At 41.3% G+C, this 26,618-nt stretch overlaps 2 protein-coding genes across 3 annotated transcripts in view; one reads left to right on the top strand and one right to left on the bottom strand.

Annotated features, from left to right (window-relative positions):
* The window catches only part of SNRK (SNF related kinase), a 39,919-nt gene extending 31,992 nt beyond the window's left edge, over positions 1–7,927 (top strand). The window contains exon 7 of the mRNA XM_036403954.2: positions 4,107–7,927. Within this exon, the coding sequence (XP_036259847.1) occupies positions 4,107–5,325 (1,219 nt within the window). The 3' untranslated portion in view covers positions 5,326–7,927. The remainder of the gene's footprint in view (positions 1–4,106) is intronic.
* Positions 7,928–12,117: 4,190 nt separating this feature from the next.
* Positions 12,118–26,618, bottom strand: part of ANO10 (anoctamin 10) — a 122,048-nt gene continuing 107,547 nt past the window's right edge. For both annotated transcript variants that reach the window (XM_036378987.1, XM_054517176.1), the window contains one exon: positions 12,118–12,984. In XM_036378987.1, coding sequence (XP_036234880.1) covers positions 12,949–12,984 — 36 coding nt within the window. In that variant the 3' untranslated portion in view covers positions 12,118–12,948. The remainder of the gene's footprint in view (positions 12,985–26,618) is intronic.

Genomic DNA, 26,618 nt, shown 5'->3' with positions numbered 1-26,618 from the left:
ATAAACCTGCTGATATGGAATTAGTTATAAATGAGAAATCCCTCTAAATTTGACCTGTAGGTTATGTTCTTTTTCATGTCAGTTGCTGTGCCTGTTGTCTAAGAAAAATTATTTACCATTTCAATCAGTCACTTAAATATACTGCAATAGATTGGGTTTTTTTGACAAAAACATGAATTAAAAAACCTAACAGTAAGAGTTCCTGAGATTTTCCAAGTTTCAGCTTGTGACACAGTAAAACTAAAAGGAGAGAATTTGGCTTCTGGCATCTAGTTGGTATTGCTATGTTCAGCCAGTTCATTTGCCAGTTACCAAAGTATCCCACATTCTCAGTTACAGCGGAATATGCTTTAAAAAAACCAACCAACCAAAAAAAAGAACCCCCAAAAGGCAAATAGTACAGTTTCCACTTCCACATAGATATTGGAGGATTCAAGTTTTGAGCAGTTATTTTTCTTAAACATTGTGGTTTTTCTTTCCTGAGTTGAGTTGACCACTAGGGATCTGGTGGTATTGGATAAAATATTCGTTGGCCCATCTTGACAATTGTTCCAGTGAAGATGGAAGAGGAGGTACTGAGGCATTTTCATTAACTTTCATCCTGTAACCTCCAGTCTTTTCAAAAGTTGCCCATTTAGGTAAAATACTGGTAATTGCTACTAGCAATAATAACAATTATTAGTAGATAATTTATTAATGAGAAAAGAATACTAAGTGTTTGTGCTGATGTTTAGCACTGCTAACTCCAGTAACACCTTCAGTGTTGTTTATCTGTATGATTTAGAGAAAAAGACAAAATAACTTGTTCATTCCAAAAGTTTCTCTGTGCAACTTCCATGCAAAGTCATATGTGAAATCATTTAATAGGAATAAATGCTGGGATGTCCTTCTGGTGCACAGTCATAGTTTTCCTTGGCCTAATTGATAAAAGTAAGATACAACTACCTCAAGTTAAATGTAAAAAAAATGAACACTTGTTACAGAGTAAGGACACACACTTGGGAAATAGGTTTAAGTCTCCAATGGTTGTCACCTTGGATTCAGGCTTGAGGTTTTAGAGGCATCTCTTCTGAATACCATTCTGTCTCCCTGAATTAGGAGTTGATGCTCCATGAATGTTACAGGTGGGAATGCAGTCCCACCTGGGGATGACAAAGACACTTAATCATCATTCACTCAGTGATCACTAATGTAGGAAATTTTATCTTAGGTGGTTGCAGGTACTTGAGAAGAGTTACTGTTGCAGGCATCTAGGGTTCTGCAGACATAAATGGTCTGGAGCTTGGTGTTAGAGAGCCCACCTCTGTAACCTGGACTCAGCAGTTCTCTCATGATGGATCATCCCCTCATTTTTATGGTAGCTTTTTTGAAAAAAGAAATCCCATCAAATGTGCCTAATACTAAGTATTACTTATAAAACAAATTACTCTAGAGGAAGACCTGGAGTTCACCTTCAAATGGAAATTCTAAAACTATAAAGTTGGCTTTTGAATTGTTTGGAGTTTTTTCCCTCAGTGTCACTCATTCAGTAAAGAGCAGCTCTAGTTATATAAGAAACTGGAACAAAAAGTTCAATGAATCTAAATTATTATATGAATTAGTAAAGTTGGAGTAGCTGTAGCCTGCCCTAGGAGTATGAATTTTTATAACAAAGACATCTGCACAAACTTGGGAACCCTTGCTCTTATGGTCCCAGTAGCTGTTCTTTGCCTCCATGATGGTTCTAAATTCCAAGTGTTTCTATAGAATTACCTTATAGAAAAGACAACTCAGTATTGCATTAGTTTGATTTTGAGACCTCAAAATATTAAAAAAAATTAACTTACTTCCAACCTGGAACTTGTTTTCTGTCCCTCTCTCCCCTCAGGCCCACTGGGAATAAAGGGAGAGGCAGAAGGGAAGGGAGGCAAACATGGGCTGCTATGAGAGATAAACATACTGTAGTGAGGAGGTTTATTGCCTGGCAACTACAGTACTGTAAGATACTATATTTGCTCTTTATTGTGACAACTACAGAACTCTTCCTATTTTTGCTGACAAACCAGTCTGTTCTTTTAGAGTGGCAAGTTCCTGTAAGATTGAGATCTTCATTTTCTGTCATGTTTGTAGTTATGTTTCTAGCATATTTAAGTCCTGTTTGTTAATTACAGGCAATTGTGTTTAAAATACACAGCAGAGCACAAATCATCAGCAAACTGGGTCAGTGTTTCCCAGCTTTTCTGGAGACAGCTGGGACCTAAGGGAGGGTGCCAGCATGGTACCAAGGAAGACCACAGCCCAGGCTTCACTTCTTGTCTGTGCAGCTTGGCTTGGAGCTGCTGGTTTTGTTGCTTCCCTCCAGGTAGAGCTCCCCACTGGAGAGAGGCAGGTGAGGGCCACCAGCAGCTCCCAGTGAGACAGGCAGGAGCCTGCATGGCTCCACACAGGGAATGCACCACACAGGCTTAGGAAGTGTGTGGGCAGCCAGGTCCCACTGTTGGAGGGTCCTGGGTTGGAGGTTTCTGGCACTGCTGGTTGAGCAAAAGTGATGCAACTGCTTCAAAGCAAAGTCTGCAGCAAGGCTGGGTGAGTTTATTGCTGGTTTTAGTCCAGCCTCCTCCTCGAAGTTTGTACAGCTGGGGAGAGAGTTGTCAGGAGACAACCTGGTGTAGACCAGTATCTCACACTTCAGGGTCCTTTTCTGTGCAGCCTTCAGCAGATGCAGTCCTGCTGCAGCAAAGGGGTGTCTGAGCCTTCCCTTGTCTTTCAGCTGGACCTCCTGACGTGGCAGAGAGCAGGAAACTGATGTGATTCTTGTGTCTTTGTATGCAGCCTGTCAGGCAGATACCTGGAGTCACACTTGGTGTGAAATGTTCTCTGCTGTCCTCCTCCTCTTGCTTCTAAACTGGGCCATGAAGCCATGCAGCCCTTTCTTCTGGCACACACAAAGTATGGTTGGGAATGTCTTGTAATATGCTGTCCATATGTGAACAGAGGTCTTTACAACAGTTTTTCATGCAGTAGTGAGAGTATTTTTGTTATGTAAAGTTAAGAGATTGGCAAACTTTTTGAAATGAAAGCCAAGAAATGTGGGGCCTATGCTGAGTGAAGAAGTTGAAGAATTGTTCAGTGTTAACGTGTTGGTCTGTAGATGTTGGTTTTTTGGATTAGGCTTTTAAAATAGCGAGAGTAAAGACTGACAGTCTTTGTTCTTAAGTTTATTCTGTGTGCATTATTGGAATATTACAGTCTATGTTAGGATTTAAAGTTAAATGCAAATCATTAGAGAGTAGCTTGAGATGCTGGAGATAAGACACCAGCTGCCCACTTGTAAAACTGATGGACATTCATGTTACTTTCCTTTTGATTTGAGCTAATGCTATAATAGAGTCATACATTTTCAACTTGGATTTACAGTTTATTCAAGTGTCATATTCTTAAGCAGTTTGAGTTCTCAATTCATGCAGTTGTATCATTCCAGATTCTCAGCTAAGGACAAATAAATGTATGATCTCAGTTTACATGTGTTTAAATGTGTTTAAAAATTTAAGGAAACTTTGTAGAATAAAGTTTGGTGAGAATGAGAGACTGTTTCATCTGACTCACCTTTTCAATCTCACTCATGTTAATTCTAACCTAATTTTTATATTAAGAATATTGGGGGAAAACCCCAGAAGCTTCAGATTAGAAGCAGTTTGCAATACAATCTTCCTTAAGTTGTGCTTGAATAGGCTTGTACCTTCCTCTAGGTATACTGGTGGTTCTGTACCAATCTCAGATTATTTTTTTGAAACACAGTTATTTCAGGGTTTTTTATTGCTTAATTCATTTTCTGAGAGCAGTGAAATCTTAAATTTTGATTTGACAGTAACCAACATAATTTCTAAACTGTGTTCTTGTATAGATGGTTCCTTTCAAACAGCAGCATTTCCAAAGGAATGCACATTCTTAGAGAACACTTCCTTGTGCTCAGTCACTTGGTACTGTTGTTTACAGACATGGCAGTCAGCAGTCCAATTTGTGTGTCAGTACTTGTGCTTCTCTGGAGCAGATCTTACACTTCCTTGTAAGTTCTGAAATGCTTGCTGTGATTTAAACATCCTGTTTATCTTCCATTTTTTATGCAGGCAGTCGTGGCCGACAAAAATCGATGTGCCCCAGGATCTGGAGGATGACCTTACAGCAACCCCTCTGTCCCACGCCACTGTTCCCCAGTCCTCACCGGCTCGCACGGCTGAGAATGTTCTCAACGGGCACCGGAGCAAGGCCCTCGGGGACTCCACAAAGAAGGAGGAGATCCCTGAACTGGCTGGGCCAGCACTTTCAGCAGTTCCATCGGTGAGCTTAAAACCCACTACCAGTGGCCGGAAGTGCTTGTTCAGAGTCGAAGAAGATGAAGAGGAGGATGAGGAAGATAAAAAACCTATTTCTCTTTCTACTCAAGTTGTTCTGCGTCGTAAGCCTTCGGTTACAAACCGTCTTACTTCAAGAAAGAGCGCACCAGTCCTCAACCAGATCTTCGAGGAGGGCGAGTCAGATGATGAGTTTGACATGGACGAGAACTTGCCCCCAAAGCTCAGCAGGTTAAAGATGAACATCGCCTCGCCCAGCACCGTGCACAAACGCTACCACCGGAGGAAAAGCCAGGGCCGGGGCTCCAGCTGCAGCAGCTCTGAAACCAGCGATGACGACTCGGAGAGCAGGAGGCGTCTGGACAAGGACAGCGGGTTCACTTACTCCTGGCACAGGAGGGATAGTAGCGAAGGGCCGCCTGGCAGCCAGGGAGACGGTGGTGGGCAAAGCAAACCCAGCAACGGCAACGGAGGGGTGGACAAAACGAGCCCGGGAGATAACAGCAAAGGTGGGGGGAGTCCCTCCGGTGGCTCTGGGGGGAACACCAACACCACCTCGGGTTCCACTCGGAGATGTGCTGGATCTGGAAACTCCATGCAGCTGTCATCCAGAAGTGCAGGGGAACTGGTTGAAAGCCTGAAGCTAATGAGCCTTTGTCTAGGTTCACAGATTCACGGCAGCACGAAATACATTATTGATCCTCAAAACAATCTGTCCTTTTCCAGTGTAAAAGTACAGGAGAAATCAACGTGGAAAATGTGTATAAGCTCCAGTGGAAGTGCAAACCAACCTCCATCACTGGGCAGCCTAAAATTTTTTTCCGACCAAATGTCAGACACAACAAATGAATTGGAAAGGCTAAAGAACAGGAACTTGAAAAACAATGTGCTACAACTACCTCTCTGTGAAAAGATATCTGTGAATATTCAGCGGAACCCAAAGGAGGGGCTGCTGTGTACCTCCAGTCAAACCAGTTGCTGTCATGTCATTTGACAATGACCTGACTTGAACAGCTCGATTCGCTTGACAGAGTCATTCTTCCTGGTCAGAGCTGTGAACACCTTGTCACGGACCCCCTTTTGTTGTCTTAAGATTTTTAAGTGGGCTTCGAGCAGTTATTTATTATACTTTAATTTTGTGTTTGCTTGATGGTATGACGATGCATGGTCTTTGCATGCTGCTAACAGATATGTTTTTCTTTTTCAACACAACAAAATATTTTATTGTGTAATTTTTACATTTATAATTTTACTATGGAAGATCTGGATGAAATTAAAATAAAGATCTGGATCCTAATGTAAATGAAGCACTTAGAAGTTTCATGTTCTGCACTTAAACTAGAAAGAGAAGCTTTTGTTTGCTTATGAAATGTTAATTCTTGTTCTGACCTTCTGTGAAAACTAAAATATGTGATATGTGGCATACTTCTATGTGTCTGAAACAGAACCAAAGCAATAATGTTTTGATGCTGAAAACTCTTCAGGGAGCTTTCAGATGTTCCAAGGCTTGTACAAAGCAAAGATGCACTGAAAATTGGTGATCTTGAAATATGATTTTAAACCCACACCTATTTGTCTTAAGCTATGATATAGATGAAGTTGTGGCTCAAAAATCAAACCGGAAAGATCTTGTTTTGCTAGAGGCAGTTTTCTTTAAAAAAAAAAAAAAAAGAGGCAAGTAGATTTGTAAGGCAGCTTTCTCCCATAGAAATATGTTAATATTACAAGCCGACAATCTTTTTTAATATAACAAAGGTAAATTATTAAGTCTACTTCTGAGTTTTTACATGCTAACTGAAAATAAAGTATTTGTATGAATTACTTTTGTTAGTAGTATATCATGACACTTAGTCTTTTAGGTTTCTACATGTAAACCTCCTCTGCTGTTCTCGCCTCCTCTCCCTGAGATTCCAGAAGGCAATAAGGGATGGAAAACCTTTAGGTAATTGGATTCACATTGAAATTGTCATTTACAGTTTTGTTATTATTACTCTTTTTAGGACTTAAAATACTGCTGTTCCCCACATGTACATCACTTATTTTCCCTCAGTAATGCACTTGTTCATAAAGTCCATTTAAAACAGCCTGTAGGAAAGTGTTTCTTTCACAGCTCTGAGCCTTCCTGTCAGATTTCCCATTGCCATGGCAAGGTCTTGATTTAGAGTATTTCTGTACAAAAGGATACTTTTGACCAGATGAATTAACTTTGTGGAATTTTATTATCTAGAATAAAATATATTGCAGATTCCTAGTTTTGGGAAGGGCAAGAATGTTTTATTTTTTCATGCTGTGCACTGGGTCTTCTAAGCAATGCTAGTGAAACTGGGGGTACTATGTAGCAGCGCCCTGGGCAGACCCTGGGTGTCCCAGAGGAGTTTGACACTGTTGAGCATCTTGTAACACTTTCAGAATGGTCAATACAGTGCGTTTTGTGTCTGCTGTGGAGGGAGCAGAGCACCAAAGAGCGGCTGGGTCACGATGGCCACAGCTCACAACAGTTCTTGTGATTCCTGCAGGACTTCAGACAGTCTGAAGTGCATGGGGTGTCCTTCCTGGTGAGCTGAGCCAGGGGCTCTGCTTCTGGAACAAGGCAAAGGAGAAGTGTTCTGCTTCTTTAAGTTTCAATCTCTAGTTGCAGTTTAGTTAAAAGCTACAAGCATAGATGTGTGGGTGAAGCCATAGAACATAATTGCTTGAATTTTTTGAGCAGGGATCTTACCAAGGGCCAGAAATGAGATGTGTGGTTCACAGACAGTGAGCGTAACATCGACGTAGGAGACGAGTTTATAAAGGGCATTGGCAATAAACTTTATTTGTTGCAGCTTTTTTCCAAGTATTGTAAATACTCTTTCCTGATATGTACAGCCTTGGAATGGCACCTTTTAACTAACCCCAGGTGTATTTTGTTTCCAATGTTTTTATATACGACTGTATATATGGTGCTCACTTTAGAACAGCAGTGTTGACCATTTATGCTGCATAGTTGTATTACAGCCTTATAGTTGTGTGTGGCTGGTTGGACCTCTGGGTGTACAGATGTGTACAGATGTGTTAGTCTGAGTGCTGTCCTCTCCCCCTCTGTTGATAGGTGAATGATTGTGCATGTGGTGTACGTCGTGTTATGTCGTCACGTAAAAGGAAGGGCGAGAATAACCACTACATTAAGATAATATTGGACCAAACTATTTAGAGCAAGTAAACAGTTTCTTGTACCCCTTAACGTGTCTTTAAGAGTTGCATATAGTTACAGTAGTGTATAAAGTAAATATTGTGGAAAAACAGTTAGTCTTGTATTTTTCTGTATGTGTGTATATAAAAATATATAAAAAATTAATGTACCTCTAGCAACTTAATCTGTATTTAAGATGTGACAATCTTGACACAGAATTTTAAGAGTAGCAGTCTAAATAAGCAGAATTAATGAACAGAAGTATAAAAATTTCTCACCAAGGAAGAATCCATGCGTGTTAAGAGGGTACAGAAATACCAACTGATCTTATTGCTTCTGGCAATGTTTGGCTTTTTCATTGTACAAACATTCATGGTGTGCAACGGAAATGGAAAATCCAGTTAATAAAAGTGATATCCTGACTGATGCACAAGCGGTGACTTGCACATGGATGGGGTTTGTGTCTCCTGGCGCTGGGGGTGTGAGGGTGGCACAGGCTCCAGGCTGGTCCCTGCACTGCAGCTCCTGGGAAGAGTGAGGGGCTGGCCTTGGGAGAGCCCAGCTTGGTGTGTGGAGGGACAGCCCTTGGAACTGCCAGCTACTCTCCTGCCGTGATCAAACACATTCATTTGGGCTTAACAGCTGTCACAGTCATCGTCTGCTGAGTTTTTGTCTCAAGGCTGAGGAGCTGTTCCTCAGGCGGAGCTCCAGCCCATGGTTCTTAATAAGGTAAAGCAGGTAATGGTAACAATAGAGGGGAGCAGCAGTGCCAGCCCCCTTTGCCCCACTGTAGGGAGGTGCAGGGGACTGCCTGGGAGCGGGCTGGCTTCTGTCCCTCAGAGGTGTCTGCTGGTGCCTGTAGGCTGGAGCAGCTCAGCAGGACACTGCAGTGATTGAACTGCTCCTGGAGCACAAAGCGTAACCAGCCAGGGCAGGTACGGACACAGGGAGCAAGGGCACAGAACAGGTTCTGTGAATACGTGGCATTAAGTGACCACTGCTTTAGGCCAGGACACTTGTGCAGAGCTGCACCTGCAGGCTTGTACAGCGGGGACCTTGCCCTGCTGTCTGAGGAGCTTCCCAGCTCTGGGCACTGCAGAACAGGGTGGAGGTGGTAGCAGGAAAGGAGTGGCCAAGGAATTTGCAGGGCTGTGACTGTGACTGAGGAAAGGCATAACACATCGGGTAGTGCAAGGCCAAGCAGGAACATCGCAGTAGCTGGTAGGTGCAGGTTAGATACTTTTCATGTAGGATTTGTTTTAAGGGTTTTTCATTAGCAAATAAAGGGAAATCCCAAAGCAGCTAGCAATAAACAGGGAATGGGGGCAAGCTGGAATGTCCCCAAACATCAGAGACACCCCAGCCACCCTGTTAGCCTTTCCCATGGTTAAGCTTATTTGAATAAATCAGAACTGATTTGTCATTAATTCCAAATGATGACTTGCTTTCAGTAAAAGGTGTTTGAGCAGTAACACCTTGATGTGACTGTACTTGGGAAAGTGTAGCAATGACTCACTTGTTGAGTTACTGACTGCATGCAGCCAGCCAGGCTCCCTCACATGCATAGGGTGTTTAGAGGGACTGCTGGACTGCCTTTCTCCAAAGCAGTGTCTCTGCAGTTGTCTTAGCCTGCTCCCTCCCTGAACCACAGGCTATGGCTATTTATTTATTTTTTTAAATTGTAATTGTATGACGAATGTCTTTGGCCTATCTGCCTGTATTAAAAATGGCATCGTTTCTGCAAGTCGAAGAACCCCTGTATTAGAGACAGAGACAGTCTTATTACATAGGAATAAAGAATGAGATGCCCTCTATTTTCAGATGTGATGGAAGAATTATGTTACAAGAAAAATGCAAGTATAGGGCCTGAGAAGCACAGAGAGGTAACACAGACTTCATCGGGCTCTCAGATGATTCATCTCAGGAATTCATTTCAGCAGGCCCTTGTGTAACATCTTCCTCTTTCCTCCCTCTCACTGCTCTCCCTTGAGAAATACAGAGCAGGGGAGGTAGGATCTGGTTTTCTCTCTGGGCATTTGTGTGCCACATGCCCTCAGCCTGGGACAGGCCCAGTAATGCCCTCATGATGCCAGTGATGACAGAGGCCATCACCACAGTGCTTTGTATCAAGCACTGGGGTGCAGAGAGAGCCTCCTCTCTCAGCACAAGCCTCCAGGGCTGGCACTGAGTCACCAGGCCCTGCTGTCAGCCCTGGCATTGCCACTCGCCCCTGCAGCTCCTGGGTGAGGCATGGCAGAGCTGTCCTGAAGAAAGCACATCACAGTAGCAGGCATTGTTCCCAGGGGCTTTGCTTACATGAATAAGGAAACAACCAAATTTCTCTGAATGAGATTCAAGATTAATTCCCTCAGGCCCAGGTAGGCTAAAATATCCGTAACTGCTTGCCTGCTTATAGAGGAACCTTTCCATGTAATGAGTGTTCTCCTCTTCTGTCCTCCTCAGTAGATATCTGGAGTCAGCAGATCCCTCTGGGCCACACAATTAGACCTGCACTCACAAGGAACCTGATGAGAGAACTCTTGTATCACCAGCAAGTGGTTTATGAGTGCCCTTCTTAAGAAAAGCTTTCTTGGATTGCTATTGCTGCTGCTAAGGAGATTTGTAAAATCCAAGTCTTAACAGACAGATACAGGCTTCTCCCACATGGTCATCTTCCCAAACAGGGTGCTCCAGCCTCATGCTTGGTTTTTCCCTGAAGCTTGAGACCAGAGATAAACTTATGGCTTTACACTCAGGTACTGGCAGAACTGCCACACCCCCCTGTCTGGTGGCCTGCACTCCTGCAGGGCCCAGAGCCATGGCTGTCTAGAGGTGTGAGGCTCTCTCAGCTGGATAAGGGACCCTGCCTGCACCTGGGAACAGACATTCAGATTCCATACCTTATGATGGCAGCTACTGATAAATACCTTATTCTTTCTGACATTGTCACCTGACAACTGATTTTGGTCAGTGAGTTTCGTCCCTGGCATCCCACAATTTTTACAGGTGCACCTACAGCAGAAAGGAAACAACACATTCAGGAGCACAGACAGGAAGAGTTTTTTCTCTCAAATGAGAAATGAAAATAATGCCACCATGAATGTATAAAAAACCCAAAAGACAAAACCCAGTACACCAGACAGTATGAAACACAGGAACCCCTCCCAAGTGAAAGGACAAAGAGCTGCATACAGAGGAATAGGAGCTAAATTTCAGTTCAGTGACAAAATACTACTTGGCACTATGAGGCAACATTTCTCAGCAGGTTGGAGTGTGTGTTTTAGGACAAAACAGTCTCTCTCATGACCATGTAGCATCTGTGATGCTAAAACAAGAGTTCTCCCAGTATGTGGAACAAACCTTAATCCCTATAAAACAGAGGAGTTCCATACTTCTCACACCATTGAAGGTCAGAATTCCTCCATACCTCCTCACGCTCAGTGGTGAAGGCACCTAAGAGCAGTATTATCCCTGTTTCTAGATAAGGAAACTAAGCAGAAGTGAAGGGATTTGCCCAAGGCAAAGGCAACAGCCAACATTACTGAAGTCACTGGGTACTTACACCTCACTAGAGATTTTCCTGTTAATCCGCAGAAAACAAAATAAATGGATCCCACAAGGAAAACCACAGAGTCAATTTTGCAGAAGGGGACTTGCTTGTTTCATATGATCACGTTGAAACACGACTTGATTCCTTTTCTAAGCCATCTTAGAAAGTTTTTCCAGACACCTGATACAGCTGCCATCAACAAAACACACCAACTTCATGCTCCCAGACCACCATCAATTAGCAAACCAGCAGAATCCCTTCAAAATGGTTGCAAGGTCACAAGAACATACTCCAACAGGAACTCATCCCATGGATTTTTCTTCTCTGAAACTGCTCACTCAAAACCACTGACCAGGCAGTTAAAACTTGAAGAAACATGAGCTACTTCAGACCAAAGTGGGCAGGAGACTGCAAAGATGGGGAGTTTTCATGGAGAGCACACTGCTTGCCGCCTAAGAAAACATTTGGTTTTGGGATCTCTGCAGCACTACAGGAAGGGTGACATGCTTCCCTCAGAGATCCTCAGGGCAGAGCTGGTGCAGCCCCAGCCCTGCCACTGCTTCAGGAACAGGCTGTGAAAGCAGCAGCCCATGAGATACCCCTGAAATAGCAGCAGCGTGGGGGACTAACAGTGGGAGAAGCAAGAACAGAGGAACCATAGGTTTGCTGCTCTTCCCAGGAGAACAGTCATTTCTTACTGGGTCACACCTGCAAAGCCTGAGAAATCCTAATTTTTAGTTCCAGACAAAATGTATTATTTTGGCTTAGTTATATTACACTGCTGTGGGAGCCGTGTGGCAGAAATCTGAAATGTGCAAAGCAGGCAAACACCTTAATTATGGCAGCAGCAGATTTTTGTGAACAAAATTCCAGCAAGTACCACATACAGTTACATCTAGCAAAACTGAACATCACAGCAGCCAAAAATAAACCGTCTCAAGGTCACAGGAGCAAACACTGTAGATTTTGTCCTATTACTGTCAGGAAAAAAAAGAAAGATTAGGACAGCTACCTTTCTTTGAAATGCAAGGAAAACCAAATCAGATATTCACTACAAACACAAGTACTGGTGTATCAAGTATCAACTTTAATTGATCTGTTTGCTCTTAGTTCATTTAACCAGAAGATCCATTCATACAATACTGCAGCTCAGAATCCAGGGGAGTGATACCAAAATCCAATATAACTTAGAAAATAAATATGCTTCATAAGTCATTCATCAGCAATCTGCTTCCTACTAATTTTTTTTTACCTAGCTTTTGAAAAGATTTTAGCTGGGACCTATTTAGAGACTAGCAAACAGGAGTATATAATACATACTCTATAAATATTTATGTTCAACTATTTCTCAGATCACATAATGAAATACATTGTTGTTCTCTATGAAATGTATAACACACTTAAATTAATTTGCTGTGGACAAGCAGCAGCTAATAAGCAAATCTTTGAAATAACAGAGGATTGATTAGCTATTGTAATGAAGGAACAGAAGGGGCAATAACCATAAAGGGAGAGTAAATTAAATAATAGTCTGCTTTTTTCTTCCCCTTTAGAAAGTTGCAGCTGAAAATTCTAGTGAGCTTCTGGATGCTTCCGCACAGGATCTGTTTTCAATCACTCAAAGCACAGGGAGTCTGGCAGATTTTATCCAGACCTGGCATGAGCTGGAGTGCTTTATTTGGTGTTACCTTCACAAGCAATTGCATATGAGAAACAAAGAGAGCAGGAGAAAATACAGTTTCTTAGAGTGTCAGGCAAAGATTATTTACCAAGTTTCACATAAGCAGGTGCCACCTACTCAGTAGATGGTGGAGGGTGCACTCGGAGCGCCACACACGAGCACAAACGCTGGCTCCGCCTCGCTTGTGACCGCCTTAGTCATCCTCATTCCTCCGTGTTTACTCCTTCAGCGACTCCGCCGCCAGCTTCATTTGCTGCCAGGAGAGAAGAGCGGAGAGAGACGCTGAGTACAGCGGCAGCAGGAGGAATTACCAAACCAGCTAGAGCCCAGGACACTCCAGAATGCAGCTGACTAATAAAACCGCGCCAAAAAAAGAGCTTGAGCATTTAAAAACAAAAGCCACCAGTCTGTCATGCCTGATTTTTACAAAATACGCGATTTTAACAGAGGCAATACTTTTGTCCACCAAAACGCTCATCAAATGGCAACGCAATTTGTATGTTAATTAATGATTTTTGTGATGAATAATCCCTTATGTGAAAGTCATTTAGCCCTAAATATTTAGGCTTTTAAGCTGATCTCAAAAGGTCAATGAACTGACAAACTGCTGCCCCCACTTCCCATTGCAACAATCTGTTAACTGTTATTCAGTATTTCTGTTGTGTTGTTGTGGAATTAAATAAAAAAACATCCTGTGATAGAAGAAGGAGGTAGCAGACTGCTCTGGTGATATGTGTTATTTCCAATCCTGTTGATAACCAGTTTTGTTTTCATTATCCTAGGATGTCACCAGAGACATGTCACTATGTGAAACCAGGATAACAATCCCAGGTGATGAAAATATCTGCTGAGCAAAAGAAAACAGAGCTGCTCTGTGAAGCTTCTTGTTAAAGAGAATGTTTCATAACACAGAACGTAGAGAGGCAACAAGAAAGAGCTCAAACTGTGCTGAAGGCATCTCTCACACATCACCTGGGGGGTGTCAGCCAAGGGCCTGGCAATGTCTGGAACCACCCTGATATAGCAAGAAATAGTCAGAGTGACTGAAGTGCCCCGAAGAAAAAAGACACAGACAACAGCCTCAGGAAGGAGACAAGAGGGAGACCAGCCCAAAAGACAGGCAGCGGAGCAGAGGCAAGGAGATGCACAGCACTGCTGCAATTCACTCATGCCCAGCATCACTGCCTCCTTGGAGGCAATTTGGCAGGCAAGGAAAGGAAAAGGCTGGACATGAAAAAATGTGAATGATCATATGAAGAAACAATTTATGCAGCTTTCAACTCCTAAGCCACTGTTTGGTTCTGTGTCATTCCCCCAGTGGAGGATGGATGTGTGCTACTGAGCTAAAGTTGTTTCTTTTACATTTGTATTTGATCTCATAGAAATGGCCCATGACATATGAGCTATTAGAAAAAGAACTATCTAAAAATGCTATAACAAAATTGGAAAAGACAAAGCTGCAAATAAAGTGTACACTATCATTTAGTTTCTATCCCACAACATGGGATCCAAAGATGTCAGATGCTTCAACAGAGCACCTTCTGCCTCTTCTTTGCTGCTAGTCCGGGCCTGAACCTATTCCAAAACACTACTCTGCATGCTAAAACACACCTACAATAACTTTTCTTTACCATTTTTATCTGTATTTCCATGCCATCTATAAGTGAAGTAAAATTAGTTTGTGATACAAATATTTATATGCTTCTCCATAGCAACAGTGCAGGGGAAAAAAGCCACAGCTAAAGGCTGGAATACAGATAGATTCCTCTTCTACATCCTGATTCACGTGTTTAAATAAATGTCTGAATAAAATGATAGCATCTTTAATTAAAGGGTCTTTTCCTCCTATTACAAAAACATAGACACAGAAGACAGACCCTTCATTCAGTTCCTGATCCATCAAATACAAACATTCTCTTATTTTAGAATGAATTTCATAAATTCTGAGTACTGGTGTAATTGTATGGCGATTGATGAGGAATGCAGAAGACTGGAAAGGTATTTTTATTCTCTGATCTCTGCAGGCTTTGCCAAAGTTTGGAAAAAAACCAAGCACGAGTGCTAATGATGACTAAATGTAATCTGTCCAAAAACTCTGTACAAGCTGGACCCCTCTCTTTTATTTTTGAAGGCCCTCCTAATTTTAACTGAGCTAATCTAAAACTAGGATTGTCTTCTGCTGGCAATCTTATGCTATCATATTTAAAATACATGACATGAACAAACAAATATCCCAGCTTCTTGAGCAGGCCAGTGAGTAGAAAAACCTCTTAAAATAGCTTCACATGCTGCCATGGCACACAAGGGCTGGGCAAAACCAGTCCAAATGCAGTCATACACATATTTCAGGAAATGAATCATAAGCCACGTGAGAACCCCAAGAGCTGTGTATTTAATTTCTTCTTTATAGTTTCTAATACCAAAATGTATTTGGCAGCACCTAGCAGCAGCAGGCTCCCCCAAGAGCTATCACTTGGGCAAGCAACATGTGGTAGCACCTTTAAACAGAGAAATTCCTTGCCAAGTTCAGGCTAAAGAATTTAAAAATTTTCTTTCTTATTTACTGCAAAAGTAAATGTTCCTGCTCAATGGGAAAATATTTCTCTAAGACAACATATGGAAAGGGAGTGTATTTTTAAATTTTTATTGCTGAGAAAGGGAACTGATGAGGTACCTTTTAAGATCACTTTTCCCCTGACAGCCCTAACAGGTTCACTGGGAAACCTGTGGGGCTGAGTTAACTGCTCTTCCCTCAAAAAGACACTTCTTTGTAAGCTTTAAGAAGTATTTTAAAAATATGGAAGAGAGATATTAAAATGTCTTGATCTACTTGTTAAACCTACTAGATACATGATGACAAACCTCACTCATTTGAGGGGTATTAAAAGCCTCTGTGAACTAATCAGAGGCACAGCTCAGAAATGAGTTGGCTCAAGAAGCCATTCTTCATTTATTATCAGTTGAGAGTTACTAGTGAAAGGTTTATGGTTAATGCTCTGTTTTATGCAGCACCCTTAGCAACAGCAGCCCGTGCATGCAATACATGAGTGAAACATGTTTAAACTGGTATTAATTTTAGTGGGGCTACAGTGTTGTTTATCCTAACATTCTACTATTAGGAAATGCTCTAAATATTTATCTGTTGTAATTCAATAGATTTGCTATTTCCATTTTATTAAGTTCAAATTTCCTTGTAAAGCACATGTAATATAATTAGACAGTACTTCCAGGAGAAATAGCAAAAACCCTTTAATGTGGTTTACAAATAGGCTTTACCAATTACTTAGATTTTCCTACATTTCAACATTAAATTTTCTGAAAGGACTTTATTAAAATGGAACAGATCCTTTCACACCACAAAGAGAGCTGTATACCAAGCATGGAAATCAGGCTACTTCCTTTGTGGGCTCCAGAAACACCAACTTCTCTTCAGTGTAAAGGGTACAGTTAGAGGGGCTATGGAAGCCTAAACATGGGATTTAGTGCTGCCAACAATACCAAAATACAAAATTAAATCGCTAAAACCATGAAATAACAGAAATACACAGCTGCACCAGAGACCTCAACTACAGCAAAACCCTGGGAGCTGCCAAGGAATTTAGCAGAGCAGTGCCAGAATTTACCAGAGCAGTGCTTGCTTCCCCAGCACTGGAACCCAGCATTCCTGCTGCCCCAGTGCTGGTTCTGCACACACTCATAACCTAATCAGACACTCTCACCTTTCCTTTATGGTTTCTGTGGGACAGCCAACATTTAACAGACACTAACAGCCTTTGCTGGTTTAATGTTGATTTACTGCCCTTGCTGAGCTCTGTGTCAGATGCTTACAACACTGTTATTTTCCAGTTATGCCCAGACCTGGTAAGTCAGCCTCTAACTACTCTTAATTTTACCACTGTGTGTGTTAATGCCAACTGACAATTCAACCACAACCTGAGGAAAACAATTTAAAACACAGAAAGCATATAAAAGTGAAAACCAAAGAAACCAGGATCTATTGACTCACTGGACTGGTGCTCTTCCACAGGTAATACTCATGTGTACATACTCAATGTACACACAAGTTTGTACATATGAAGAACAGACAAGTAAATAGTTTATATTAAATATAAGAATACATGGAAGCAGGTGTTTTTTATCAGCAACCTCATCTTCTGGTTTTCCTGTATACACCATGTGGAAACAGCTCATATGCAGTCAGAAAGAGCAGTGGTACATGGTATCTTTCCCACTTTCTAGCATTAATTATAATATGAAAACATGACAGATATATATTAAATTCTTCTTTTGTAATGGTGTCCAATCACAACAACAGTAGTTTCTTGGCTCTTGAGCTGTCTCAAGAACTGTATCAGCTTAATCTGTAAGTACCAACCAGTTATAGAAGAGCCAAATTAACACCTGCTTCAAAACTCAGTAAGCCTCTTCCACGTGTAGTATTTTATTCTGTGTAAAGGTTTAAAAGCTTATTTAATGGAAATTTGTTCTCACTGATTATAATGGTGTAAGGTTATGGTAGCTTCATAGCTAGAATGACAAATCTTCCCTCAGGGTTTCTGTCTGAGGCACTGAACACTCTGCAGGGAACAGTGCTTCAGGACTCCAGGCTTGGGGTACTTCTAAGCTGCATTTCTGACTCTGACCACTTTTCCAGCAACATGTTTTGTTTCCTTAGCTGGAGATGGTAACTGATGCTTCCTGACAGCAGTAATAACCAGTCCCTGTACTAGTACACTCCTGTTTATAAATCCCAGGACCACACAGCCACAATGCAACACTGAATGCTTATTTTGAGTTAAGTCATCCTGCACAACCCCTCATTCTTCTCGAAAGCTATTGATTTCCGGAATACAGCTTCTCCCCTACTTCAGTAGTATGATAAAAGACTTGTAGGAACAATTTCACAACTTCCTCATTTCCCAGTGCCAAGACCAATGGCCCTGTGATGCTGCAACCCAGTAGAAACAACCCTCTATATACAGGAAAGCCACACATGAGCATTAAACAGTCAAATGCAGATTTTTTATAAAAAAGCAAGAAAAATTTTAAACTGAAGATAACAAAGAAACAAATCCTGAAATGTCACTCTCACAAGGACTGTGAGCAATTAGAGTAATTTAAATTTTTAAGGAATATTTACTAATCTCCTTACTTCTAGGCTACACCTAAAAGATTGCATCTAGTTTTGGGCCCTCCAGTATAAGAAGGATACTGATCCACTCTGCCAAGCTAATTGTGGAATCCAAGATGGGCAGGGAGGTGATGCACATGCCCTGAGATAACTGCCAATATCTACAAGGAGGTCAGCAAGAAGATGGAATCTGGGTCTTGGCCAGGGTGCGCAACCAGAGAACAAAAAAATGAAGTAATTAAAAAATAAGCCAAGAAAGCCCCAACAGAAAACATTTCACTACAAGGATAACTAAGCACTGCAGCAGAGGCCCAGGGAGGTTTTAGAGTCTCTGTCCTCAAAGCACCTGACAGGAAACCCCACCCTCCCACAGCCCTGGAGTCCAAATTTGGTGGCAATCCTATCCTGAGCAGGAAGTAGGACCACGGACCTTCTGAGGCCCCTCCCAGGTTGAGAGATTTTTACAGTTGTTTCTACAGGAATTGTGACAGGAAGTTTGCCTGGACTCCATAGACCCAGAATGGGATCTGCTACAAGAAACAGAAAGTAATGCGAAAGAGCAAAAAAAAAACCTAAAACCAACCCTCTCTTCTTTCCTTTCTTGTATGCCTAATTCAAGATAGAATACCAAGTACAAAGCCAGTGTTAATGAAACAAAAGGTTTGCAAAATTAGTAAGTGCAGAGTCAGGAAAACTTGCAGAATCACATAATTTGTGCCTTGGAGTATTGTACCTGATTAATAGCACTGTGAAGAATTGCAGTCAAAGCAACCCCATTTGTAGTACATTTCTTTCCAAGATTTTTTCCTGATCTACTTCAGATTGTCTCTGATTTAAATTGCAAAGTATTAATTAATACTCATTACAATATTCTTACAGTATTAGTCACCCTTTGCTGAACCTTATTTTAGTTCAGTAGACAGTACAAAAATGAAGAATAGTGGAAGTCACACAAGACAGTCTCATAGTATTTTCTTCAGAATATAGCTTATGCATTCTGTCCCTCAAAATATTTACGTTGTTTTTCTCCTCATGTAGCTCATATTTCATAACTTTTTTCACCATAACTGGCCAAACAGTTGCCAAGTGACAGATAAATACAATGTTAAACAACATCTGAATGCCTGATGAAGAGTGTGTGCCAAAACCACCCTCCCAGGATGCCAGCTGAGCCCAAGGGATGCTCTCCCTTTAGCTTATGCAATTTCCTCTCACCCAATCAGCAGCTGGTCAATAGATTTTGGAGTCAGAAACTATCGACTGGCTATGAAAGCAATGATGCAAAAATGTGCAATGTGACATGACCTTGGTGACATCTCAAAGGGAGGTGTGTGCAGTCCCACACTCATTTCTTTAGTTCTGTGCCCTGGGTCATGCAGACATCACTATGGTTTAAGGGTGCAGTTGGCCCCTAGGTTAACAACACATCAATGATGCTTCAATGGTTTCACGGTGAGCAATGATACAATTCCTTTTCTCAGGGGTTTTGGAGGATGTAATTACCTGCTTCCTATTACTAGCTACCATCAAGAGAAAATGAGTGAACCACACTATTCTGCCTCTCTGAAGTTTAACAAGCTTTTTCACTATGCAAGGTGTCCCTGAGCAGGCACATCCCCTTTGCAAGAGAAATACTCAGCACCTGGAGAGTTTAATGAGCCTTCTGGACACAAATTCCTAATATATGGATATGGCTGACACTGAAGCTTAACTGCAGACATAGCTGTGTTAGCTTTATACCAACTGTAATCTCCTTCCCTGGAGATACTCAAAAGCCATCTGGGCAGAGTCCTAAGGAGCATGCTCTGGGGTCCCTGCTTGAGCAGGGAGGTTGGACTAGCTGATCTCCAGAGGTTTCTTCCCACTGCCCCATTCTGTGGTTCTGTGACAGCAGTAAAAGGCTGGCTAACAAGCAGTCTGTTCAATCTGCCCTAATTTACCACAGAAGCTCAATGCCTTTCACTCACTCTGCTGAAAGCAGCCAGACAGCCTCTGGAGCAGCGCTGGCAGTGGTGGTGAGGGGCTTGAAGGTGGCACTGCAGGGGGACAGTGAGAGTCCTTCCTCCTCACACTGCTCAAGTGGCCAACTGCTTGAGTGATGGAAAAAATACACAGCTCACTACAGCTTCTGCAGAAGACATGTTTCAGACTATGTGTGTCTTCAGACTCTCTGTGCTTCCATTTTTTCCAGCTTAAAGCTGGAAGGAACCTGCTGGTCACAGACACAAGCCTCCCTCGAGTGCACAAACCCACGTCACAGAGGTTCAGCCAGGGGAGACCACACAGCAACAATTCCGGTGTTGCACAGGCCAAAACCCACAGCTCTTGCCAACATCCTTTAGCAAATCTATTGTACAAAAGGCAAGAGAACAGTTTAAACTATTTAATGCCACAAAATGAGCAGAGGAAAAACTCAAAGAGCATGAACGTGTCTCCCTGTAATCCATGCAACAGCAAGGAACAGACTGTGTGAAAAACAGAGACAGTCTCCCAAAATGAATTATGCTCAACCCTCAGAGGACAAAAAATATATATTCCACTACTTTCTGGACACAAAATTAGTCATCCCTGGACCTCAGGCCCATAAACCCCAACATCTAAGCACTACTGAAGTCCTACCCAGCCTCTGCTCTGCCAGTGGACACAAAGGTATGGCTAGCCCCAGCCCAAGCCCAGCTGGTCTCAGTTTTACCCTGGGCTCACATTTCTCTCCAAATTTCCTAATTTGTGGAGTCATAAAGAGCCCAACTTCATTTCAAATAAAACAAGTAACAAGATAAGAACTTTACTCCTCTATGCAGGGCATTCACTGGGTAATCTAGATCAGCCTCCAGATATGAAACTAAGAACCCAACTTCAGGCACTATCTTTGGAAATTACCATCTGTGCCATAAATCTGACATAAATAAGCAGGAAGATTTGCAGGGGGCATGGCTGTCCTCTGTCCTGCTATCACACAGCAGCCACAATGCTGCAAATACAAAATTTCCATTTCTTTGTGGCAGGCAAGAAACTTCAGCCTCACAAATACGACCGAAAATGCCAGAGAAATCAAATGTCTGAAAAATATAAGTAGAAAACTTTATAGTGTATCTGAAGGAAAAGCTACATGTTAAGAAATCAGACTTCAGTGCTGGGCAGACACGTAGGAAAAGTACCCACTCTTGTGAAGGGAGTTTTTTCTAAGAGGAAATTTGCCTCTTTGTTTATCTCTTGTATCAGCATGAAAAGTAAGTTCAATTCTAAATTAACTGTTACCAGAGTATTAAAAAAAATATTTTAATATAGTAAAGTGTTGCAGTGTGATGCAATATCCTGTTTCAGCTATCCCAGTTCCTCCCTCAGGTGTTCCAACAACAACCTCTCCCTTCCCCTCCCCCTTGCCCCCTTGCTAAGTGCTGTCTGTCAATCTTAACATTCCAGCAAGGGCATCATCTGATTGGCAAAAGTTCAAAAGATGCCTCTCAGCCCTGGGGTCATTGGGCTATCTAGGTACCACTTGTCTCCTGAGACTTCCCCGCTCCTACCTGGTTGGTGGCATACCTATCCCTTCCCTGCCCCTCTCCCCGGGCTTAAAAGACACGGCAACCACACGGTTCGGGGTCCTGTTGGAGCTGTTACAACATTCAGATGTCTGTATGCCTGGAATAAAGCTCTGGATCAACCCTCCAGCAGGACCCATCTCCTTTTCCTTCACCATCACCTAAAGCCTTTCCACCAGAGGTAAAACTGAGTTCCTGCATGCCTGGACCTGTTCCAAGTGCCCAGCTGCAACACCCAGCCAGCCAAAGGTGTCTCTGAGGTGAAACGCCACAGCTGCCGCCTTTGGTCCGGCAGCAAGGGTCAGACGAGCCCAGGCACGTTCCATCCGATAATATTGGGATCATATTCCAACAGTAAAGTAGGAAAAACCAGTCAATGTTTAGATTATTTGGTGAAGAACTATTCTCAATTCTGCTCAAGAGTTTATTAGGCAAGGAGTCCAAGGCCAGCAATGAAGGGACCTGCCAGACAATCTTATTTGTTTTCCTTCCCTGCAGCAGCTCTCCTGACCCAAGCACATGTTATTACAATATAATTTTGTGAAATATTTTCATTCTTGCTTTTCTCTCTTCTACTTCCTGTGAGGGCTCTGCAATTGCTTGGTTACAGTCCAGTGAAAAATAATCAACACAGAGCCAGTAAACAATTTGTAGTTACAGTAATTTTATAAATATTCTGAAGCAATCAATTCTGTGAATGCTAGTGTGTTAAACAGGCCTTTAAATACAAAATGGCAGTGGCACCACTGACAGAATTTCTTCCTTCACCAGACATACCTGTGAAAAGACAAATTCCCTCCTGCCACATTCCCAGCTCATTGGGAAGACTATGCACCCATAGAAAGAAATAAATTGTTTTCCCTTAAACACTGGGCCAAACATAAGTATCAACTGATTACAGGCTATTGATTTGCTCTTAAATCTATATTTAAGTTGGTATGTGTCTGATCAGATAAAGTCAGTTACTCAAATTAGGCACGGTGGATTTATGGTTTGATCTGGCTCAGGAAGTTCTTGAACTAAGCACAAGCAGAGGATGGGGAGATAAATGTTATTCCTGCTTTTCACCCCATCCCAGACATCTGCATGTTGACACTTTAGAGGTTTCGGTACCAGGATGCAATTATACATAAAATTATATGCAATTATACACACAGCTGACCAAATGTGCCATTTTCATTGCAGGGGCACAAACTGGACACAGAGCATGACCCTTGCTGTACTACAAAAGACTGTCTAATAAGCAGGTAGGAGAGTAAAAGGTTGGTTTGGTAGTTTATAACTGCATGTCTTCAAAATGAGTAAAGTTGTAACAGCTGACATAGTCCTAAATTATAGGTATGGCAATATTTACGGATTTATAATCTTTATGAATTGCCCTGCTAAGCCTGTTGCAATTTTGAGCAACTTAGCAAAGAGTAAAGGTCTGGTTTCCGTGAAGGCAATGGCAAAGTCTCTTTTACTTCAGTGAAACCAGACTTTCTCTTTATATGCTTCCTGTGTTAGGAGTGAACAGAATACTTTTTCCCTTTTTCCAACACATTAGTGGGAAGAAAACCTCTTTGCTGCTCACCACCTTTCTTTTGAAGTGATGAAGTGCTCTGCCTCCACAGCCTCCTTTCAGAGCTACCTCCACTGTATCAGAGCCCCTCACAAAATTCTGTGCCTTTTGCCTCTAATACCATCAGCAATTTCTTTGCAAAGCTTTATGAAATTCTTCTGCAATAAAGAGCAAATTAAAGCTGCATAAGAGCTACTATTTTCAGTCTGAAGAGAGATGGTATTTTAAGCAGCTCTGTAATATAAAGACAAACAACAACCTGTAGGTATGTTGAGTATTAGCATTTATTCTCTTTCTGAGATCTGCTTTAGTGCCTTTGAACACCCTATGCAATGTAACTGAGAAACTACAGAAAAAGACTTTGCGATGAAGTTTAAATTGAAAAAAAATGGATGAATGATTTCTGGCTATTTAATTTTATTATTTTCATGCCTTGCCAACCCTATAGTCCCAGTTCCTTTCTGTTAATTTAAATTTTGTGCAGTATAATACATAAAGGCAGAGTACATGTATTATATAAAATACACCTGCATTTGTAAGAATTTCTTTTAATAACATTGTGGGTTTTAAGTTTAGAACTTAGTGTTAAAATTTTTACCTTCTAAACAAAACCTGAATGATTACCAAAAAGTTCATGCATATGGCAATTATTCTTCTACTTTGTCAACACGAACCTTGTGTCTATGCAGGCTTTCCATGCACAGCTAAGTCAATTTTCATATGCCTTGGTAACACTCCTGCTTATTTTTTCTGTTTTTTAAATTTCTTAAAGTATTTTATTAAAGCATTTTACTCCCTTTCCTTATTTATTCCTTGCGGATTCCCCACTGTTCTACTGTCCTAGCTGTACCCTCTCCCTTATATTTTAACTTTCAATTCCTTCAAAATAAGAAATCTTTCCCTTCTGCCTCTAAATTCACAGGTGGCTAAGGGTCAGATTTGCTGGCAGAAAAGCTGCCGAGAAGACTGGCCCTGGAGGCTGGCAGCTTCCTGGTGGGAAGAGAGCCCCGCTCCTCCTCCCACTCCCATTGTCCTGCTCTGCCTTTCAGGAGCAGTGGGAACCGAAGGAAGGACAAAGTGCTGCCAGCACAGCCCTGCTCTGGGGCTCTGCTCTGAGGGGCTGGATAAAGACAGACAATAAACTGAAGCCTAGAAATGAATGTGTGGAACAGATATATGCAGCTCCAGTCCAGCTGCTGTTCTAGACTGACCTCCTTCTTTTGCTTCAATGGAAATCAGAGCTAATGGTGCCAGCTTCAGCATGCACTGGGGGATTAACTATTGTGATTCATGTTAAATTGCCACACTAATTTAATTCTATCAGACCTCAAGGCTTGGCTTTGGAATCTTTTTTATACATTGAAAAGTGCTTTTACTGGATACCCTGGGTCACCAGTTACCATCACACTCCTATTCCTCAACTTTAATCTATCACAAAAAATAAATTACCTAGCATGCAACACAAACATCTAAAGTAATTTCTCTTCAACATATTAGCTGTAGCCAATCAAAAGTGTCCGACTGCTATAGAAACACTCTACAACATTACCATTTGTGAGAAAATATATGTTGTCTTGTAAATTTTATAGTAAGACCTTTATAAAATAAGTTGTTACATCTGTCAAACCAACCATATTTTAAAAAACATGCCAGTAAGTGCTGTGAAAAGACTCTAAATAAATGCTGAAAACATCATATGATTTTGCATCAGTAAAGTGAGTCAATATTATCCAGTGAGTCACCTAGCTAATTCACAGCAAATTTCTGTGATGGTATAAGATGGAAGGTGAACACACACTTCCAGAGATCCTTCAGGGCAAATCAAATATGCAAGCTAGGGCAGGACAAATAATTGCAAAATATTAACAGGCTGCAGAAATCCATTTTCTGCACTTTGCGCTTGATAATATGTCAGTGCTCACATGCTCCTGCTTCATTCTTGGCACTGGAAACAATCAGAAAGTAAAGACACACCATTATAGAACCAACAGAACTGCAGGAACCATGGCCATTAGTTACACCCTTTTTGAAAACAGCAACATTTCACAACCACAGCAAAAGATTTCTGCAATAAACTAAAGCAAATATCTCTTATGTATGAAAATGACAGCAACATACTTTCCCCTACTAATAGGAAATTACAGTAATTATTAGTGGTGAAAGGAAATACAGCAGAGGCCGTGGTTTACAGTAAGCCAGTGTAAGAATGCATCTATCAAGGACCTAAATAGAATCCATGCACCCAGACTCCCATTCTCTCTCTCTGTACCTGTATACTGTATCTATTTATCTATCTAAAAATAAAGAAAATGCATTCATAAAGAAGACTTTAACAGTTTGTCTTTAAAGGGGCATTATCCACAATATTAATGGGAGGCTGTTAGGTTTTGGTTTCCATGTGTTGGTTTTTGCTACCCTGAAAATTCTCCTCCCAATGCCTTCCTCATTTGTAACAGTGAAATTTCGGAACTGGCCAATATTGCTACCATAATGTTATAGGGAATTCACACTTCAGCCCAGAAAAGGAGTTTTTCAGGAGGCAGTATATACTAAAAACTAATTCGCATTGAGCACTAATTTAAAATATGTATTATATATGTTACTCTGTATTACTTGGTATGAATCTCATAGCTAACCTTCAAGTAATTATATTAGAATTTTGCCTTCCTATTAACTTTTGATCAAAGAAACATATCCCATTGAAATTGCCATCTGCTGAACTTGCTTCTTGACTTTGTTTCATCTTTCTGTGACATGGGAATAATCACCAATACTATCGGGAAAAGAATATATAAATAACACCTTAAATAAGTTTTCTCTCTTCTGAAATCTGCAGAGGTTTTACTAAAAAGAAGAAAAGAGGGTTTTGTCCTGTGTTAGTGAATGGCTGAATCTCCTTTCATGGTTTCTGCTGATCAGTGAAAAAATAGAAAGGAAAATACAGCTTGGAATCACTATGATCCTTATAAATGCTCTTATATTAAATGCTTATGCAACAAACTGGAAGATTCACGGTGGCATTAAAAATAATCTCATTTGTGAAGCAGATATGAAAATCCTCCCTATTGATGAGATAAGCTTAAAACTAATTGATACAGCAAGTAAGGAACTGCTCCCATTAATTGTTGCTCCAAACACTTTCATATACTTAACATGGAAACAACAGGACAGATCATTCCCAGAGAAGTTACTGGATAAACTAATTAATGATTTGGTCTGGTAGTTTCAACATCACCATGTTAAAAACAAGTAAGGGAAGCTCTGGGTGTGTCCCACCTGCAGAAGAAAAGTGTCTTCTTGCCACATGCGAGTCTAATTTAGCCACTTAAAGAGTTTCTCAACTGGCAGACCAGTTAAATTCTGGGTTTACTCAACAGTACTTCTACCAACCCACACCAATCTGTCTTTCATTTCATTAGGAATTTACTTCACTACTGGTTACCAAATGTTAGCTAGAATGTGTTAAGAGCAGACCTTTCCATCTCCCCAAAGAGGAAAAAGACAGGCTGATTAATTTGATAGAATTTCTCCTGTCAGAAACAGTAAAGAACCAAGAGTCACAAGAACCTTATCTACTTAGCAGACTTACTACTCTTATATATAAAAAGTAATCTTACCTTTTGAAAAAATCCACCAGCTCAAGAATATTCTGA

The sequence above is a fragment of the Molothrus ater genome, chromosome 1 (genome assembly GCF_012460135.2).
Source record: "Molothrus ater isolate BHLD 08-10-18 breed brown headed cowbird chromosome 1, BPBGC_Mater_1.1, whole genome shotgun sequence".
NCBI lineage: Eukaryota > Metazoa > Chordata > Aves > Passeriformes > Icteridae > Molothrus > Molothrus ater.
The sequence above is the reverse complement of the archived record's forward strand: the minus strand, read 5'-3'. Positions and strand labels throughout refer to the sequence as shown.